Source organism: Oncorhynchus clarkii, chromosome 25 (assembly GCF_045791955.1).
Source record: "Oncorhynchus clarkii lewisi isolate Uvic-CL-2024 chromosome 25, UVic_Ocla_1.0, whole genome shotgun sequence".
Classification (NCBI taxonomy): domain Eukaryota; kingdom Metazoa; phylum Chordata; class Actinopteri; order Salmoniformes; family Salmonidae; genus Oncorhynchus; species Oncorhynchus clarkii.
Genome location: NC_092171.1, coordinates 10,351,622 through 10,371,226, shown reverse-complemented (window position 1 = coordinate 10,371,226; position 19,605 = coordinate 10,351,622). Strand labels below are relative to the sequence as shown.

General features: G+C 44.5%; 1 protein-coding gene across 1 annotated transcript in view; it reads right to left on the bottom strand.

Annotated features, from left to right (window-relative positions):
* LOC139383361 (kinesin-like protein KIF13B) overlaps nucleotides 1-19,605 on the bottom strand; it is an 86,839-nt gene that overhangs the window by 10,526 nt on the left and 56,708 nt on the right. The window contains exons 19-37 of the mRNA XM_071127872.1: nucleotides 19,380-19,542; nucleotides 19,102-19,248; nucleotides 16,769-16,918; nucleotides 16,252-16,377; nucleotides 12,657-12,830; nucleotides 12,124-12,281; nucleotides 11,686-11,818; nucleotides 6,187-6,336; nucleotides 5,012-5,041; nucleotides 4,808-4,907; nucleotides 4,504-4,630; nucleotides 4,150-4,205; nucleotides 3,841-3,965; nucleotides 3,394-3,669; nucleotides 2,783-2,935; nucleotides 2,406-2,483; nucleotides 2,171-2,221; nucleotides 1,877-2,006; nucleotides 71-204 (exon numbers count right to left, since the gene is read on the bottom strand). Coding sequence (XP_070983973.1) covers nucleotides 71-204; nucleotides 1,877-2,006; nucleotides 2,171-2,221; nucleotides 2,406-2,483; nucleotides 2,783-2,935; nucleotides 3,394-3,669; nucleotides 3,841-3,965; nucleotides 4,150-4,205; nucleotides 4,504-4,630; nucleotides 4,808-4,907; nucleotides 5,012-5,041; nucleotides 6,187-6,336; nucleotides 11,686-11,818; nucleotides 12,124-12,281; nucleotides 12,657-12,830; nucleotides 16,252-16,377; nucleotides 16,769-16,918; nucleotides 19,102-19,248; nucleotides 19,380-19,542 — 2,461 coding nt within the window. The remainder of the gene's footprint in view (nucleotides 1-70; nucleotides 205-1,876; nucleotides 2,007-2,170; nucleotides 2,222-2,405; nucleotides 2,484-2,782; nucleotides 2,936-3,393; nucleotides 3,670-3,840; nucleotides 3,966-4,149; nucleotides 4,206-4,503; nucleotides 4,631-4,807; nucleotides 4,908-5,011; nucleotides 5,042-6,186; nucleotides 6,337-11,685; nucleotides 11,819-12,123; nucleotides 12,282-12,656; nucleotides 12,831-16,251; nucleotides 16,378-16,768; nucleotides 16,919-19,101; nucleotides 19,249-19,379; nucleotides 19,543-19,605) is intronic.

Sequence of the window (19,605 nt, the reverse complement as noted above, 5' to 3'; positions counted from 1 at the left end):
GGGTGACCATTGGTGATAGTTCAAATGTCACTTGGTTACCTAAGGTCAATGGGGTGTGTGTGAGCCCTACCTGTAGAGAGTGGGGCGAGGGGCGCAGGGGCTCCTTCTTGTCCTCGCGGGCAGGGAACAGGGACTTGAGTAGCTTGGGCATCTGCGGCACCAGGGCTTTGACTGAAAGATAAGAGGCAGCAAGCCCTGAACGACCTGAGGGGAGAACCGGTGAGGGAGGAGGAAAAGAGAGGGTGAGGGGCAGGAAGAAAAGATAGGGGAGGAGAAGAAAGAGAGGAGCAGGAGGAAAAGAGCAAGGGCAAGAGAAGGTTTGGAAGGTGGGGGAGGTGCGAGAGATTAAGACAGGAAGTTGAAAAGCAAGCCCAGGAAATTACAAAAAAAATAAAACATGGCTGGACCAGGTCAGAGAGATGACAAAAAATAAATTAAAATAATGGAACATAATAAAATAAAGATGATTTTACCACGTACTAACATATTATAATCATGAAGATTGCAAATTAATCTGAATGATTAATTCTCATTGGCCACAGCCATTAAAATGACATCGCTGAGAGTGAAATCAAACAAAGAAAAACAAACAGGAAATGGTACTACTGTATGTAACACAGGTACACGCACACACCAGGGTTTCTGTTAGGAAAATGTGGCACTGGACAACGTCACCGGGAAGATTTGAATTCACTGGCCATTTGAGAAATGTATCGGACTCATATGCATTGGGTGCGTAGCCCATTAGGGAAGGTAGGTAACTATACTGAAAATATATATAAAGCAACATGCAACAATTTCAAAAGATTTTTCTGAATTACAGTTCATATTAGGGAAATCAGTCCATTTCATTAATTTATTAGGCCCTAATCTATGGATTTCACATGACTGGGCAGGGGCACAGCCATGGGTGGCCCTGGGAGGGCGTAGTCCCACCCACTTGGGAGCAGAGCATGTGAGCGGAGTTGAGCAGTTGGAAATCCTTCTCATCGCTCATGGAGCGCCCCGGCAAAAAAACCTCCGCGATCACAGGGGAAAAAAACTGCAGCTCCAAATTCGCTCTATACATTAAAATCACAATTTAACCGACACCCATCTATTTTTGTGACTACTTGGACCTTCCATTTGGTTTTGAAGTATTGAAACCAAACCATATGGATTTGAATGAAAATGATTGGAATAAACATGAAGAGGTGAATGTAAGAAGTGTACATAATTTCAAATAAGCTACATGTCATATTAAACAGAATATAATCACTCTAAATAGGTCAGGAGCCAGACAGGGAGCCTAATGAATTATTTAGGCTATATTATTTCAATTATTTCAAGCCTTCCAAGATATACATTGTCAAGCATTTGCGAGTGCGACAAAACAGGCTGGTAGGGACATAAAGCTCTCAGCATTTAAACAACATTTAGTTGTATTAAATCATTATAGTCTTGTAAATTGCACATATAGGCTGTGACTTACTTAGAATTAAATACAAATTAACAAAAAATGACTTTGTGCCTTTGAATTCATTTTTAGAAACACGAGTTTGGCCAGTCTGTGGTTTCAGGCTCATGCGATGGTCGCCTGGAGATCCGGCCAGCAGCGGAGAATATCCGCTCCACGTTTGCAGAGCCACTGCATTACCGATTCAAAGAAACCCTGGCACGAACACACGCACAAATTAAAACACAGGACAGAGATGGAATCACACCAGAGGTCTACTGCACAGAAAAGAGAAGGATGATAGGAGAACAGAGAGAGTGAATGTCAAGACAGGTAGAATCAGCCAGTTAACAGAGCAGTCTCAGGGGGAGAAAGACAGAGAGGAGAGGGGCGAGAGGGGAGGGTAGAGCAGTGGTGTAGAGGGAGGAGTCAGGGCCTTACCTTGGTCTAAGTCCTGGCTCTGGTTCTGTGGGGGCATGGTGGGTGGGGAGGAGGAGGGCGAGGGGCGAGGCAGAGTCCGGCTGAACTGGGGCGAGGTGATGAAGATGTCCTGCTGGCTCTCCCAGCGACTCTGGAGGAGAGAAGAGAGAAAAGAACAGCAGAGAGAGAGCGAGAGAATGTGCGGAAGGGGGAGAGAATTAAAAGATGTGGGGATTGATCCATGTAATTTGGGCTCTGTATTTGTTCAGTTTGAACACTAACAGTTGTATAGCTTCAACAGGGTTGAATAATCACCTTGTTTTCCAGATTGCAGGTAGAGGACAGGTCCTGTCTGCTGCCAGAGAGCTGAACAAGAGAAAGAGAGGAAGGAAGGAAGGAAGGAAGGAAGGAAGGAAGGAAGGAAGGAAGGAAGGAAGGATAAAATGTAATTAGGCAGACCTCTGCTGCCTAAACCTATTAAATAAATAAATATACCAAGGACCCAGTACCCCAACAGACATGACTTTAGTAGAGAGAATGTGCCATTTACCCTGTGTACACTGGGGGAGCTGAGACTGCGTCTGTTGCCTTTCCCTTTGCCTGCCAGGTGCTCCTTCACCGCCACCTCCTATACACACACACACGATTAAACACAGTCAAAACCAGGAACATGCAATAGCAGCAACCGTACTGAATTGTCCTGCGATGGACCAACAGAAATGTTAAGTGTTATGTAGATGGTCCTAGTGTGTAGTGGGGATGGGCTTGAGTACTCCATTCAAGGTTTCTATTGGTTTAATAGTAATTGAATACAAGTACTTGAAATGTTTGCAACTATTTAGCAGGTTAAACTTATAAACACTGAAAAAAATGTCAAACTCAACCCAGATATTGAACACAGTCCATCCTCAGTGTGTAAGTGTGTACCTGTCGTAGTCGGTCCAGAGTGAGGATGTTCTCCACAGCCAGGACACTGCGGAGGTATTTCTCGATGGCCGCCTCGTTGTCGGCCGACTTGGGGTTCTCGGCGCTGGCAGCTAGACGAGCCAACATCTCCCTGTCCTCTGAACCCTGTGCGTCCTGAGAGAGACGGGAGACAGAGACCTGGGAGAGTTAGTAGAGCTGCCAAAAAGACGCAGATCTCAATTGCTAAAATATCTGTCCCCTCCTAATCTCCTCCCCTTCATCGGCACTGGTCAGCTCAGTTGGTAGAGCATGGTACTTGCAACACCAGGAGTGTGGGTTCCATTCCCGGGACCACCCCTTCGTAAGATGTACGCACACATGACTAAGACGCTTCGGACAAAAGCGAAATGGTATAGATTGTTATTATACTGTATTAAAATACATTACTTGACAAAGGAAAACAATATGGTGGAAGCCAAGGGCATCATTAGGTTGGCTCCTTGCAATGAAGGAGAATGTGAGGAAAGGACAGATTTTTAAACAGCTGAGAGCTAGTGATTGTAGTAAGTTTGTACAAAAAAAGAGCCATGGTAACTGACTAGAAATCACAACACTTCCTGTGTATGGCTCACCCCGGGAATGTTGGAGACCACCTCGAAGGTGACCCCGCAGCCAGGGATGGTGGAGCGTGTGGACATCCTCTTCAGGAGGTTCTGGGCGAAGCCCTGTCTGCCCGGGTTCAGGTTGACACATATCCGTTTCCTCAGTACCAGCTGCATGTCGGCCGGGTGGCTGAGCTGCACCACGCAACGTACCGTCAGATACACCCTCTGCTCTGGCCACGCTCCGCCGCGGCTCAGCTGGGGACACTCGTGCACTGTGGAGTCCCATGACGCCTCAGCTTTTACCTAGTGGATAAGGGATGGGGAGGAGCAGGGTTGTGTTCATTAGGGATCATATGGAAGAGAGACGACAAACAGAGAGTGATTACTTGGACTTTCCCAATGAAAAACGCTTTTGGTTTTCCATTGCAAAAAAAATGATACGGTGTGCCCTAATGAATAGGACCTGGTGCCTACCTCTCCATCATAGTGTTTGACGATCTGCAGGTCGAAGAAGTCGTCCTCATCCTCTCCGCTCAGAGTGGCGTTCCAACCGCCTGCCTCCGGGACCTCCAATGCCTCCTGGGAACTGAAATCATCCGCTGGAGAGAGCGGGGGGGGGGGGGGGAGCAAGAGGGAGAGAGAGAGAATGAGAAAAGAGAGGGTAAGAGAAAGACATGCGGTGCTAGCTGAATGAACGTGATGTTTTCAATGATTGACGTAATGTTACTCTAGAACAGTCAGAAGAGAGAGAACGAAGAAAAGAAGAGTAGAGAAAGAACTTACCACTAAGGTCCAGGAAAAGCACAGGGGTGTGGGTCTCCATTCCAGGTAGGGGGACCCTGGAGAAACAAAGAAACATGACCAAAGACACTTGTTGAATAATATGGACATTTCCCATAGGAAAACTGTTTGAACCGTCTACATCTATATCCATCTCTCTTGCAAACGCGCGCACACACACACACACTCACTCACTCACTCACTCACTCACACACTCACACACTCACACACACACACACATTCACACACTCACACACACGCACATTCACACACTCGCACACTCACACACACGCACACTCACGCACATTCACACACACTGACACACTCACACACACGCACATTCCCTGTCTCTCTCACCACTCTGCGGGAGCTCCGGGGATGCCGCTGCCGGCTGAAGGCACCATTACCGCGTTCCTCTCCTCGGTCAGAGTCAGACGCCATTCCAAAAGCTGGGCCTCCCTCTCCATATCCTCCTCGGTCTTTTCTGTAGAGGGAGCACAACAATGTCTTTCTTCCTCAATGCCACACAGATGTGTAGGCAATCAGAGGAATGTGTTTTCTGCCACCACTTCCTCTACCTCATTTCCTGTGCCCTTTGACCTGCCGCCCAAACTTATACAGTACTTCCTCCACTACACATTGACTGTTGTGTGTGTGTTACCTGGCTTGCTGACCAAGGTCTGAAGGTGTTGGTCCAGATACTCCTGTCTCTTGGTGAGAGCCGTTAGCCACTGGTGACGCAGACGCTCCAGATCACGCTCCTATTGGACAGAACACACACCAACCGATCAGATATAGCACCAGAAGCCATCATTGAGTTGTCCCGCTATCTGTCTCTCAGTAGAGATAATCTAATGGTATTTACCTGATAGCTGTCCATCTCATCACCTTCCACCTGTGGGACAAACAACAAAATACACAATAGTATTAGTCCAAAACACTTTCATAAATGGCAGACATTTCTTTCTTCCAGTATAGTAATGTATGTGTATACAGTACCACTCAAAAGTTTGGACATCTACTCATTCAAGGGTTTTATTTATTTTTTACATTGTAGAATTAATAGTGAAGACATCAAAACTATGAAATAACAAATATGGAATCATGTAGTAACCAAAAAAGTGTTATATTTTAGATTCTTCAAAGTAGCCACCCTTTGCCTTGATGACCGCTTTGCACACTCTTCTCTCAACCAGCTTCACCTGGAATGCTTTTCCAACAGTCTTGAAGGAGTTCCCACATATGCTGAGCACTTGTTTACAGCTTTTTCTTCACTCTGCGGTCCAACTCATCTCAAACCATCTCAATTGGGTTGAGGTCAGGTGATTGTGGAGTTCAAGTCATCTGATAGAGCACTCCATCACTCTCCTTCTTGGTCAAATAGCCCTTACACAGCCTGGAGGTGCGTTGGGTCATTTTCCTGTTGAAAAACAAATGATAGACCCACTAAGCGCAAACCAGATGGGATGGCACATCGCTGCAGAATGCTGTGGCGGGTGGAACCAAAAATCTCAAATTTGGACTCATCAGACCAAAGGACAGATTTCCACCGGTCTAATGTCCATTGATTGTGTTTCTTGGCCCAAGTAAGTCTCTTCTTATTATTGGTGTCCTTTAGTAGTGGTTTCTTTGCAGCAATTCGACCATGAAGGCCTGATTCACACAGTCTCCTCTGAACAGTTGATGTTGATATGTGTCTGTTACTTGAACTCTGTGAAGCATTTATATTGGCTGTGATTTCTGAGGCTGGTAACTCTAATGAACTTATCCTCTGCAGCAGAGGTAACTCTGGGTCTTCCTTTCCTGTGGCGGTCCTCATGAAAGTCAGTTTCATCATAGATCTTGATTGTTTTTGCGACTGCACTTGAAAAGCTTTCAAAGTTCTGTCTTAAAGTAATGATGGTCTGTCGTTTCTCTTTGTCTTTCCTATTATTCTACAATGTAGAAAATAGTAAAAAAGAATGAAAAACCCTGGAATGAGTAATTGTGTCCTTTGACAACTTTTGACAGGTACTGTATGTATGTGTGTTCTTGTGTTACCTGTACGGGTTCGTTGCTGGCCTTGGCCTGGCAAGTCTGTCTGATCTCCACACAGCCCACTGACACGGCCAGCAGCACCTCAGCTATCAGGGGCATGGTGCCGCTATCCTGCACAGACCTCACCTCCACCTGCAGACGCCTTGACTGGCCCTGTAGGTGGGGGTGAAGGAGAGGGATAAGAGGGAAGAAGAGATTAGATATGAAGTTCTAACGTCAATCATCTGTTCGCATCCTCTACAATGGATTAAAGTGAGCTCCTTTCTACCTCAAATTAGTCCTTTTGGCCATTTTTTTTTGGTAAGCCCCTTTCCATGACATGCCTTTGGACTAGCCCCGAGTGACACACATGGCATCAACAGAATATAGAACAGTGGGGAGAACGTTGCTTGTCCATTTCAATGGTAGATGTACAGTGCCTTATTGCACATTGTTGTTACAGCCTGAATTCAAAATTGATTAAATATTTTTTTTATTACCCATCGACACACAATACCCCAACATGTTTTCAAAAAGGTTAGCAAATTTATTGAAAATAAAATACAGAAATATCTCATTTACATGAAGTTTTCACACCGCGGAGTCAATAGAAGAGTCTTTCTGGGTAAGTCTCTAAGAGCTTTCCCCACCTTGATAGTGCAACATTTCCCCATAATTATTTTCAAAATTCTTCAAGCTCTGTCAAATTGGTTGTTGATCATTACCAGACAACTATTTTCAGGTCTTGTCATATATTTTCAAGTAGATTTAAGTTAGAACTAACTCGGCGACTCAGGAACATTCACCGTCTTCTTGGTAAGCAACTCCAGTGTAGATTTGGCCTTGTGTTTTAGGTTATTGTCCTGCTGAAAGGTGAATTCATCTTTCAGTGTCTGGTGGAAAGCAGACTGAACCAGGTTTTCCTCTAGGATTTTGACTGTGCTTAGCTCCATTCCGTTTCTTTAAAATCCCGAAAAAAACTCCCCAGCTCTTAACGATTATAAGCATACCCATAACATGATGCAGCCACCACTATGCTTGAAAATATGGAGAGTGGTACTCAGTAATGTGTTGTATTGGATTTGCCCCGAATATAACACTTTCTATTCAGGACAAAAAGTGAATTGCTTTGCAACATTTTTTGCAGTGTTACTTTAGTGCCTTGTTGCAAACAGGATGCATGTTTTGGAATATTTTTAATTCTGTACAGACTTCCTTCTTTTCACACTGTCAGTTAGGTTAATATTGTGGAGTAACTACAATGTAACTAGCAACTGAGTTAGGATGGACGCCTGTATCTTTGTAGTGACTGGGTGTATAGATACACCATCCCAAAGTGTAATTAATAACTTCACCATTTTCAAAGGGATATTTCAGGTCTGCTTTTTAAAATCTTTACCCATCTGCCAATAGGTGCTCTTCTTTGCGAAGCATTGGGAAAACCTCGCTGGTCTTTGAATCTGTTTGAAATTCACTGCTCAACCGAGGGACCTTACAGATAATTGTATGTGTGGGGTACAGAGATGAGGTAGTCATTCAAAAATCATGTTGAACACTAAGAGTGCAATAGTGCTTTTTGCAATTGATTATTTGACTTGATAAGAAAATCTTTACTCCTGAACTTTTTTAAGCTTGCTATAACAAAGGGCTTGAATACTTACTGACTCAAGACATTGTAAAAAATTAAATATTGTACAACTTAATTCCACTTTGACATTATGGGGTAGGCTAGTGACAACATTTTTTCAATTTAATCAATTTAAAATTCAGTCAATAACACAACAAAATTTGGAAGATGTCAAGGGGTATGAATACTTTCTGAAGGCCCTGTATAAAATGCTATTTTCTGAGGTAAGAACAACTTGGAATTGCTGATTAAAACTTGAGACTTCCGGCGCCGACAGAGATGGCCGCCTCGCTTCGCGTTCCTAGGAAACTATGCAGTTTTTTGTTTTTTTACGTGTTATTTCTTACATTAGTACCCCAGGTCATCTTAGGTTTCATCACATACAGTCGAGAAGAACTACTGAATATAAGATCAGCGTCAACTCACCATCAGTACGACCAAGAATACGCTTTTCGCGACGCGGATCCTGTGCTCTGCCTTACAAACAGGACAACGGCGTGGATCCCATGCAGCGACCCAAAAAAACGACTCCGAAAAAGAGGGAAACGAGGCGGTCTTCTGGTCAGACTCCGGAGACGGGCACATCGTGCACCATTCCCTAGCATTCTTCTTGCCAATGTCCAGTCTCTTGACAACAAGGTTGATGAAATCCGAGCAAGGGTAGCATTCCAGAGGGACATCAGAGACTGTAACATTCTTTGCTTCACGGAAACGTGGCTTACTGGAGAGACGCTATCCGAAGCGGTGCAGCCAACAGGTTTCTCCACGCATCGCGCAGACAGGAAAAAACATATTTCTGGTAAAAAGAGGGGCGGGGGCGTATGCCTTATGACTAACGTGACATGGTGTGATGAAAGAAACATACAGGAACTCAAATCCTTCTGTTCACCTGATTTAGAATTCCTCACAATCAAATGTAGACCGCATTATCTACCAAGAGAATTCTCTTCGATTATAATCACAGCCGTATATATCCCCCCCCAAGCAGACACATCGTTGGCTCTGAATGAACTTTATTTGACTCTTTGCAAACTGGAAACCATTTATCCGGAGGCTGCATTCATTGTAGCTGGGGATTTTAACAAGGCTAATCTGAAAACAAGACTCCCCAAATTTTATCAGCATATCGATTGCGCAACCAGGGGTGGAAAGACCTTGGATCATTGTTACTCTAACTTCCACGACGCATATAAGGCCCTGCCCCGCCCCCCTTTCGGAAAAGCTGACCACGACTCCATTTTGTTGATCCCTGCCTACAGACAGAAACTAAAACAAGAGGCTCCCACGCTGAGGTCTGTCCAACGCTGGTCCGACCAAGCTGACTCCACACTCCAAGACTGCTTCCATCACGTGGACTGGGACATGTTTCGTATTGCGTCAGACAACAACATTGACGAATACGCTGATTCGGTGTGCGAGTTCATTAGAACGTGCGTTGAAGATGTCGTTCCCATAGCAACGATTAAAACATTCCCTAACCAGAAACCGTGGATTGATGGCAGCATTCGTGTGAAACTGAAAGCGCGAACCACTGCTTTTAATCAGGGCAAGGTGTCTGGTAACATGACCGAATACAAACAGTGCAGCTATTCCCTCCGCAAGGCTATCAAACAAGCTAAGCGTCAGTACAGAGACAAAGTAGAATCTCAATTCAACGGCTCAGACACAAGAGGCATGTGGCAGGGTCTACAGTCAATCACGGACTACAGGAAGAAATCCAGCCCAGTCACGGACCAGGATGTCCTGCTCCCAGGCAGACTAAATAACTTTTTTGCCCGCTTTGAGGACAATACAGTGCCACTGACACGGCCTGCAACGAAAACTTGCGGTCTCTCCTTCACTGCAGCCGAGGTGAGTAAGACATTTAAACGTGTTAACCCTCGCAAGGCTGCAGGCCCAGACGGCATCCCCAGCCGCGCCCTCAGAGCATGCGCAGACCAGCTGGCCGGTGTGTTTACGGACATATTCAATCAATCCCTATACCAGTCTGCTGTTCCCACATGCTTCAAGAGGGCCACCATTGTTCCTGTTCCCAAGAAAGCTAAGGTAACTGAGCTAAACGACTACCGCCCCGTAGCACTCACTTCCGTCATCATGAAGTGCTTTGAGAGACTAGTCAAGGACCATATCACCTCCACCCTACCTGACACCCTAGACCCACTCCAATTTGCTTACCGCCCAAATAGGTCCACAGACGATGCAATCTCAACCACACTGCACACTGCCCTAACCCATCTGGACAAGAGGAATACCTATGTGAGAATGCTGTTCATTGACTACAGCTCGGCATTCAACACCATAGTACCCTCCAAGCTCGTCATCAAGCTCGAGACCCTGGGTCTCGACCCCGCCCTGTGCAACTGGGTACTGGACTTCCTGACGGGCCGCCCCCAGGTGGTAAGGTTAGGCAACAACATCTCCTCCCCGCTGATCCTCAACACTGGGGCCCCACAAGGGTGCGTTCTGAGCCCTCTCCTGTACTCCCTGTTCACCCACGACTGCGTGGCCACGCACGCCTCCAACTCAATCATCAAGTTTGCGGACGACACAACAGTGGTAGGCTTGATTACCAACAACGACGAGACGGCCTACAGGGAGGAGGTGAGGGCCCTCGGAGTGTGGTGTCAGGAAAATAACCTCACACTCAACGTCAACAAAACTAAGGAGATGATTGTGGACTTCAGGAAACAGCAGAGGGAACACCCCCCTATCCACATCGATGGAACAGTAGTGGAGAGGGTAGCAAGTTTTAAGTTCCTCGGCATACACATCACAGACAAACTGAATTGGTCCACTCACACAGACAGCATTGTGAAGAAGGCGCAGCAGCGCCTCTTCAACCTCAGGAGGCTGAAGAAATTCGGCTTGTCACCAAAAGCACTCACAAACTTCTACAGATGCACAATCGAGAGCATCCTGGCGTGCTGTATCACCGCCTGGTACGGCAACTGCTCCGCCCTCAACCGTAAGGCTCTCCAGAGGGTAGTGAGGTCTGCACAACGCATCACCGGGGGCAAACTACCTGCCCTCCAGGACACCTACACCACCCGATGTCACAGGAAGGCCATAAAGATCATCAAGGACATCAACCACCCGAGCCACTGCCTGTTCACCCCGCTATCATCCAGAAGGCGAGGTCAGTACAGGTGCATCAAAGCTGGGACCGAGAGACTGAAAAACAGCTTCTATCTCAAGGCTATCAGACTGTTAAACAGCCACCACTAACATTGAGTGGCTGCTGCCAACACACTGACACTGACTCAACTCCAGCCACTTTAATAATGGGAATTGATGGGAAATGATGTAAATATATCACTAGCCACTTTAAACAATGCTACCTTATATAATGTTACTTACCCTACATTATTCATCTCATAGGCATACGTATATACTGTACTCTATATCATCGACTGTATCCTTATGTAATACATGTATCACTAGCCACTTTAACTATGCCACTTTGTTTACATACTCATCTCATATGTATATACTGTACTCGATACAATCTACTGTATCTGCCTATGCTGCTCTGTACCATCACTCATTCATATATCCTTATGTACATATTCTTTATCCCCTCACACTGTGTACAAGACAGTAGTTTTGGAATTGTTAGTTAGATTACTTGTTGGTTATTACTGCATTGTCGGAACTAGAAGCACAAGCATTTCGCTACACTCGCATTAACATCTGCTAACCATGTGTATGTGACAAATAAAATTTGATTTGATTTGATTTGATAAAAAATAAAATAAAGATATTTACTTAAAATTGCGTTGACAGGAAAAAAAACATTGTTTTAGATAGGGTTCTGAATAGATATAAACTAAATGACACCATTACATTGGCAGGAGAAAATGAAGAAGAAAAATCACACACACACAGGTAACACCTACCTGTCGTAGTTGGAAAATGCCTCCGGTGCGTACGTCTCTGGCAGGTATGACCTCTACAGGCATGAAGTCTCCGTTCTCGTTGATCTCCAACACCTGGATCCACATCTCCAGACGACGGGTTACCTCACTCCACCTGCAGGTGGAGACAGACACAGGACATAATATGTCATTTACAAGGTTGCTTTTTTGTAGAAATGGAACCTCTGGTATATGTGTTGGTACCACTTTGTGCTGCATCACTCTGTATGTATGTGTGTGTGTGTGTGTGTGTGTGTGTGTGTGTGTACTTGTCCAGTAGCCTACGTACCTGTCTTGCAGCCACCATGTGTGTGTGTAGTGTGTCTGTACTATGTGCCTGTCCTGTGTGTGTGTATAGCTGACCCATACAGTGCACCATACCTTGGGTGTGTGTGTATCTGTCCCGTAGTGTGTGTGTACCTGTCCCGTAGTGTGCGTGTCTTGGCCTGTATAATGCTGAGGTCCCAGAGGGCAGGGTTCCTGCCGGAGTCTGCTTGTCTGTGTCCGTACACCTCGATGGCCAATGCCCCCTCTGTCAGATACTCTATAAACTCTTCTGTTACTGCCACACCTAGCTCCTAATATATATATATATATATATATATATATATATAAATGAGAGATATATATATAGAGAGAGATATAGAGAGAAAGAAAAACAGCATTTGAAAGGGCAGAAATAATAGCATAGAACATCACTGAAAGAACATAGATGCGTTAGCATTACATTAACACACTATAGCGGAACAATACACATGCTGTAAGGAGATAGGAAGGGTTGGGGTTAAACCAGACTGAATGCTGCGTTCACTAGATTAACCAGGCTACCTGTTTCATCCTGAGCTACATAAGCGATCTGCAACATGATTAAAATGTAAATGTCTTTTATGTCCTGTTGGACTGTTCAACATTGTTACTTTGGCAATACAAGTACTTTTCATTTAATGTCATACCTTGCAGCTGTCGAAAACCACCATGCAGTGCGGTTCCTTGCTGCTGGGGGACGAGGCGGAGGGGTCCACCTCTGGGGCCACGATGACGGGTTCTGCCTGGTCCCAGAATGAGTACTGGCAGAACACATAATTGGACAGGTACTGGGGGAGACCTGTCGCCTGCAGGATCTTGATCTGGAGGAGAGGCACGGTTGGGGTTGGGGGTGATTAAATAGGATTCAAGAGAGAACAAGCAAATGATATTGCAGACCTGCCAACCCTGTCCAGCCTTTTAGAGTACCAGATGCGCGCGGCAAATTGAAGATTCAACTCGTGCGCAGGCTGTTTGTGAGTCTGATCGCAAATATAGAATTGTACCAAATCTAGTCTATAAAAGGTTGGAGTACTTTTTTCTTGACAGCATTCCATTTACCGGTACACATATGATAATAGTCCCTAACAAGATCTAATGAGAGAGAACACACAAAGGGCCTTCATTATTTGTTTAATAAAATAAAAAAACTCAAAAGTTATTTATTTAGGTACAAAATGTACAAACGTCTTATCCACCATCATTTTAAAAAAAAAACTCTATGATAAGAAAAATGTTTGAAGCATAGCATCAGTATCAAATAAACATGTTACCCATAATAAAAAGGGAAAGGCTATGATAGGAAACAGTGGGTGAGAACAAATCTTTGGGAGACCTTCAAATGTTCATTTCATTTCCTAGACAGATTTGCCTGGAAGCTAGCAGAGCATCAGGGTAGTTCCTCTGGCAATCGTTGAAACCTACTTGGTAACGAGGGCACTTAGCATGTCTGTACTGAGGGAGCTTTTTGTGACGTGGATCATAATCAGGTTGCGTGATCCTCGTAATGTTACGTGGATCATAATTACAGTTACAGTCTATCAGGTTGTGTGATCCTCGTAATGTTACGTGGATCATAATTACAGTTACAGTCTATCAGGTTGTGTGATCCTCGTAATGTTACGTGGATCATAATTACAGTTACAGTCTATCAGGTTGTGTGATCCTCGTAATGTTACGTGGATCATAATTACAGTTACAGTCTATCAGGTTGTGTGATCCTCGTAATGTTACGTGGATCATAATTACAGTTACAGTCTATCAGGTTGTGTGATCCTCGTAATGTTACGTGGATCATAATTACAGTTACAGTCTATCAGGTTGTGTGATCCTCGGTTACAGTCTATCAGGTTGTGTGATCCTCGTAATGTTACGTGGATCATAATTACAGTTACAGTCTATCAGGTTGTGTGATCCTCGTAATGTTACGTGGATCATAATTACAGTTACAGTCTATCAGGTTGTGTGATCCTCGTAATGTTACGTGGATCATAATTACAGTTACAGTCTATCAGGTTGTGTGATCCTCGTAATGTTACGTGGATCATAATTACAGTTACAGTCTATCAGGTTGTGTGATCCTAATGTTACGTGGATCATAATTACAGTTACAGTCTATCAACATCATAATTACAGTTACAGTGGATCCTCGTAATGTTACGTGGATCATAATTACAGTTACAGTCTATCAGGTTGCGTGATCCTCGTAATGTTACGTGGATCATAATTACAGTTACAGTCTATCAGGTTGCGTGATCCTCGTAATGTTACGTGGATCATAATTACAGTTACAGTCTATCAGGTTGCGTGATCCTCGTAATGTGACGTGGATCATAATTACAGTTACAGTCTATCAGGTTGCGTGATCCTCGTAATGTGACGTGGATCATAATTACAGTTACAGTCTATCAGGTTGCGTGATCCTCGTAATGTTACGTGGATCATTTACAGTCTATCAGGTTGCGTGATCCTCGTAATGTTACGTGGATCATATGTTACAGTCTTCAGGTTGCGTGATCCTCGTAATGTTACGTGGATCATAATTACAGTTACAGTCTATCAGGTTGCGTGATCCTCGTAATGTTACGTGGATCATAATTACAGTTACAGTCTATCAGGTTGTGTGATCCTCGTAATGTTACGTGGATCATAATTACAGTTACAGTCTATCAGGTTGTGTGATCCTCGTAATGTTACGTGGATCATAATTACAGTTACAGTCTATCAGGTTGTGTGATCCTCGTAATGTTACGTGGATCATAATTACAGTTACAGTCTATCAGGTTGCGTGATCCTCGTAATGTTACGTGGATCATAATTACAGTTACAGTCTATCAGGTCATCCTCGTAATGTTACGTGGATCATAATTACAGTTACAGTCTATCAGGTTGCGTGATCCTCGTAATGTTACGTGGATCATAATTACAGTTACAGTCTATCCTGATCCTCGTAATGTTACGTGGATCATAATTACAGTTACAGTCTATCAGGCATCCTCGTAATGTTACGTGGATCATAATTACAGTTACAGTCTATCAGGTTGTGTGATCCTCGTAATGTTACGTGGATCATAATTACAGTTACAGTCTATCAGGTTGTGACGTGTTACGATCATAATCTATCAGGTTGTGATCCTCGTAATGTTACGTGGATCATAATTACAGTTACATGTTATCCTCGTAATGTTACGTGGATCATAATTACAGTTACAGTCTATCAGGTTGTGTGATGTTACCTCGTAATGTGACGTGTTACGATCATAATTACAGTTACAGTCTATCAGGTTGTGTGATCCTCGTAATGTTACGTGGTTACAGTCTATCAATCCTCGTACATCATAATTACAGTTACAGTCTATCAGGTTGTGTGATGTTACGTGGATCATAATTACAGTTAATGTTATCCTCGTAATGTTACGTGGATCATAATTACAGTTACAGTCTATCAGGTTGCGTGATCCTCGTAATGTTACGTGGATCATAATTACAGTTACAGTCTATCAGGTTGTGTGATCCTCGTAATGTTACGTGGATCAATCCTCGTAATGTTACGTGGATCATAATTACAGTTACAGTCTATCAGGTTGTGTGATCCTCGTAATGTTACGTGGATCATAATTACAGTTACAGTCTATCAGGTTGTGTGATCCTCGTAATGTTACGTGGAAAATACAACTACTGGGATGCAGAATTAAACGTATATCACACTCGCAGAAATGCGACCGGTCATTTTTCGTATTTGTATTTGCATTTCATTTCTTTCACTAGCAAATGCGAGTGAACTGCTGGCACTTTAGAGCCCACTGAATGTCCATCTTATGTTCGCTAACGTTAGCTTGAAACAATCAGTGTTCACCTTCCCACAACACACGGAGTCGAAAAGGGATTTTGGCCATGTGTTTACGTACAGCTGACAGTCGGCAAACTCAGCATCACAACAAACAGGGGGCAGCTACGTCGAATAATGATGTATTAATCTCCATGTCTGTTGACAAAACCCCTTACATGTCTGTGTGTTGCAGCTCGAGAAAATAAAAAATCAGGCCCTATTCATTTCTGCATACTTTTAACTCGGATCTTGTACCTGCTTACATGGACAGGGAATTGCGTAGCTGGTACGGAAAATGCATGCATGTTGGTAGGTCTGATATTGCCTTCTCTTTTTTTGAGAGACAGAAGACCAATCTAAAAAAGGGACTTTTCTGTGTGTGTGTACGAGTGTCTCCCTATCCGAAATAGACTCACCATGCAGACCAGTTTCCTCTCTTGCACCTCTCCATCAGGGCTGGCCTCGTTGTCCTCTCCCCCAGCCATGCTGTCCTCAACCCCCCCCACCACTCTCACCACCTCAACGTGTAATCTCCCAACCACCTACAAGAAAACCAATCATTTCATAACAAGGGGAGTTTTCTGTGCTGCATCGTCACTGTTCCACAAAATGAGGCTTTCGTTTTAGCACAACACCAAGACGCCTTGTTCCTTCAAACAATCGAGTCAGGGCAGCCATCAAGCTAGACAACTATCTGTTTTATCAGGTGTGTTCCTGCTGGGCTGGAACACAAGAGTTGGACATCACTGGTTGAGAAACAGGGTCGTATTCATTCGGCGACTAACGGAATAAACGGACTGGAACAAGGAGGAACTACCTTGACTTGTCCAATGAGAAATGCTCATTTTCGAATTCCGTTGCAAAAACATCTCGTTACACTGTGCCTAATGAACACGACCCTGGTGTTATGTAGTGCTTGAAGCCTCTCTTTACCTCCCCCTTCTGGTTGATGATGGGTACTGCGTACTGCATCTTGACGTCATAGAACAGACAGGACAGGAAGACGTTGGCCACGCCTATCAGACTGTGATTCTCCTGCTCGTCAAAGAACGGGTCGGCACGCTTAAAGTAGGAACGCATCACCTGCAGATGACAAAGCGAGAGAGAGGGGAGAGAAATGAGCGATGTGTCCATTCCCAAATAGAGCCCTTCCACTTTACATAGCATTTGTGTATATCTGAATGGCCTAGTAACAATTACTACTAAATGCACTCCATTTGGATATCACGCTGTCGAAAACAATGATTTGTCTCTCAGGGTTTGTCTTCGTTGTAGTCCAAGTTCTCTCCCCATCACACACTCCATCAACACTGACACTGGCCTGGCTTGAAGGTTTACCACGTACACACACACAAATCAAATCTTATTGGTCCCATACACATGGTTAGCAGATGTTAATGCGAGTGTAGCGAAATTCTTGTGCTTCTAGTTCCGACCATGCAGTAATATCTAACAAGTAATCTAACAATTTCACAACAATTACCTTTTACACACAAGTGTAAAGGAATGAATAAGAATATGTACATATAAATGTATGTATGAGCGATGGCCGAACGGCATAGGCAAAATGCAGTAGATGGTATAGAGTACAGTATATACATATGAGATGAGTAATGTAGGGTATGTAAACATTATATAAAGTGGCATTGATTAAAGTGACTAGTGATACATTTATTTTAAAAAATTATTATTAAAGTAGCTAGAGATTTGAGTCAGTATGTTGGCAGCAGCCACTCAATGTTAGTGATGGCTGTTTAACAGTCTGATGGCCTTGAGATAGAAGCACTTCATGATGACGGAAGTGAGTGCTACAGGCGATAGTCGTTTAGCTAAGTTACCTTAGCTTTCTTGGGAACAGGGATAATGGTGGCCCTCTTGAAGCATGTGGGAACAGCAGACTGGGAAAGGGATTGATTGAATATGTCCAAAAACACACCAGCCAGCTGGTCTGTGCACGCTCTGAGGACGTGGCTGGGGATGCTGTCTGGACCGGCAGCCTTACGAGGGTTAAGACATTTAAATGTTTTGCTCACGTCGGCTGCAGTGATGGAGAGCCCGCTGGTTTTGGTAGTGGGCCATGTCAGTGGCACTGTATTGTCCTCAAAGCGAGCAAAGAAGTTGTTTAGTTTGTTTGGGAGCAAGAACACATCGGGGTCCGTGACGGGGCTGGTTTTCTTTTTGTAGTCCGTGATTGACTGTAGACCCTGCCACATGCGTCTCGTGTCTGAGCCTTTGAATTGCGACTCTACTTTGTCTCTATACTAGCGCTTGTTTGATTGCCTTGCGGAGGGAATAGCTACACTGTTTGTATTCGTCATGTTTCCGGTCGCCTTTCCCTAATTAAAAGCAGTGGTTCGCGCTGTCAGTTTTGCGCAAATGCTGCCATCAATCCACGGTTTCTGGTTGGGGAAGATTTTAATAGTCGCCGTAGTTACATCACCACCGATGCACTTGCTAATAAACTTGCTCACCGAATCAGCGTAAACATCAATGTTGTTGTTTGACACTATCCGGAACATATCCCAGTCCACGTGATCGAAGCAATCTTGAAGCAGACCTGAGCATGGGTGTTTCCTGTTTTAGTTTCTGTCTATAGGCTGGGAGCAAAAAAATTGAATTGTGGTCATGTATGGTCCTGTATGTTGTTATGATCACACCGCGACTGGTTAATCATAAGGCATACACCCCCGCCCTTCTTCTTACCAGAAAGATGCGCGATGCATGATGCGTGAAGAAACCAGGTGGCTGTACCGACTCTAACGTATCCCGTGTGAGCCACGTTTCCATGAAACAGAGAATATTACAATCTCTGATGTCTCTCTGGAAGGAAACCCTTGCTCGGATTTTGTCTACCTTGTTGTCAAGAGACTGGACATCGGCGAGTAGTATACTCGGGAGCGGTGGGCGATGTGCCCGTCTACAGAGCCTGACCAGAAGACCGTGCCATCTGTCCCTTCTGTGGCGTCGTTGTTTTGGGTCGCCTGCTGGGATCCGATCTATTGTCCTGGGTAGTGGGCCAAACAGAGTATCCTCTTCGGTAAAGTTGTATTCCTGGTCATAATGTTGGTAACTTGACGTTGCTCTTATATCCAATAGTTCCTCCCGGCTGTATGTAATAAGACTTAAGATTTCCTGGGGTAACAATGTAAGAAATAATACAGAAAAAAGAAAAACACTGCATAGTTTCCTAAGAACACGAACAAACTCATGACCACACACTCATGACCACACACACACACACACACACACAAGTCGTTTGAACTCACAGGGTTGTCGTCGTCGTAGTCCTTCCACTCCTGGTAGAGTTCTCTCATGTCCACCATTCTGTTCTCCATCTTCTCCAGAGCCCAGATCTGTTTCCCTTTCCCCTTACGCCTCACCTGCACCGCAGGCTCACTCAGCACTGCATCACGCTGTGAAGACGGAGAAACGGCGAGGGGGTGGGGGGTTAGATGTGTGTTTATGTGAGTGTGAGAATGAGTGTGAGAGAGAGAGAAGATGCACATAGGACCAGGTGTGTGTGTTAATGCTCATGTGTGTGTACCTTGCGGTTGGCATTGAGGTTAGCAGCAGGTATCTGCAAGGTGACTCTGTACTCTGTGCGTTTGTCCAGCTCCTCTGCTATGAAGCCAGCCTCCTGCACCAGCAGGTTAGCTCTCACTATCTGCTCCCTCAGCTTACGTAGGCTCCGGGTCAACACTGCCTCTCTGATGGGGAGAGCATCATCATTTTCAAATCACACACACACGTCAACACTGCCTCTACAGAAT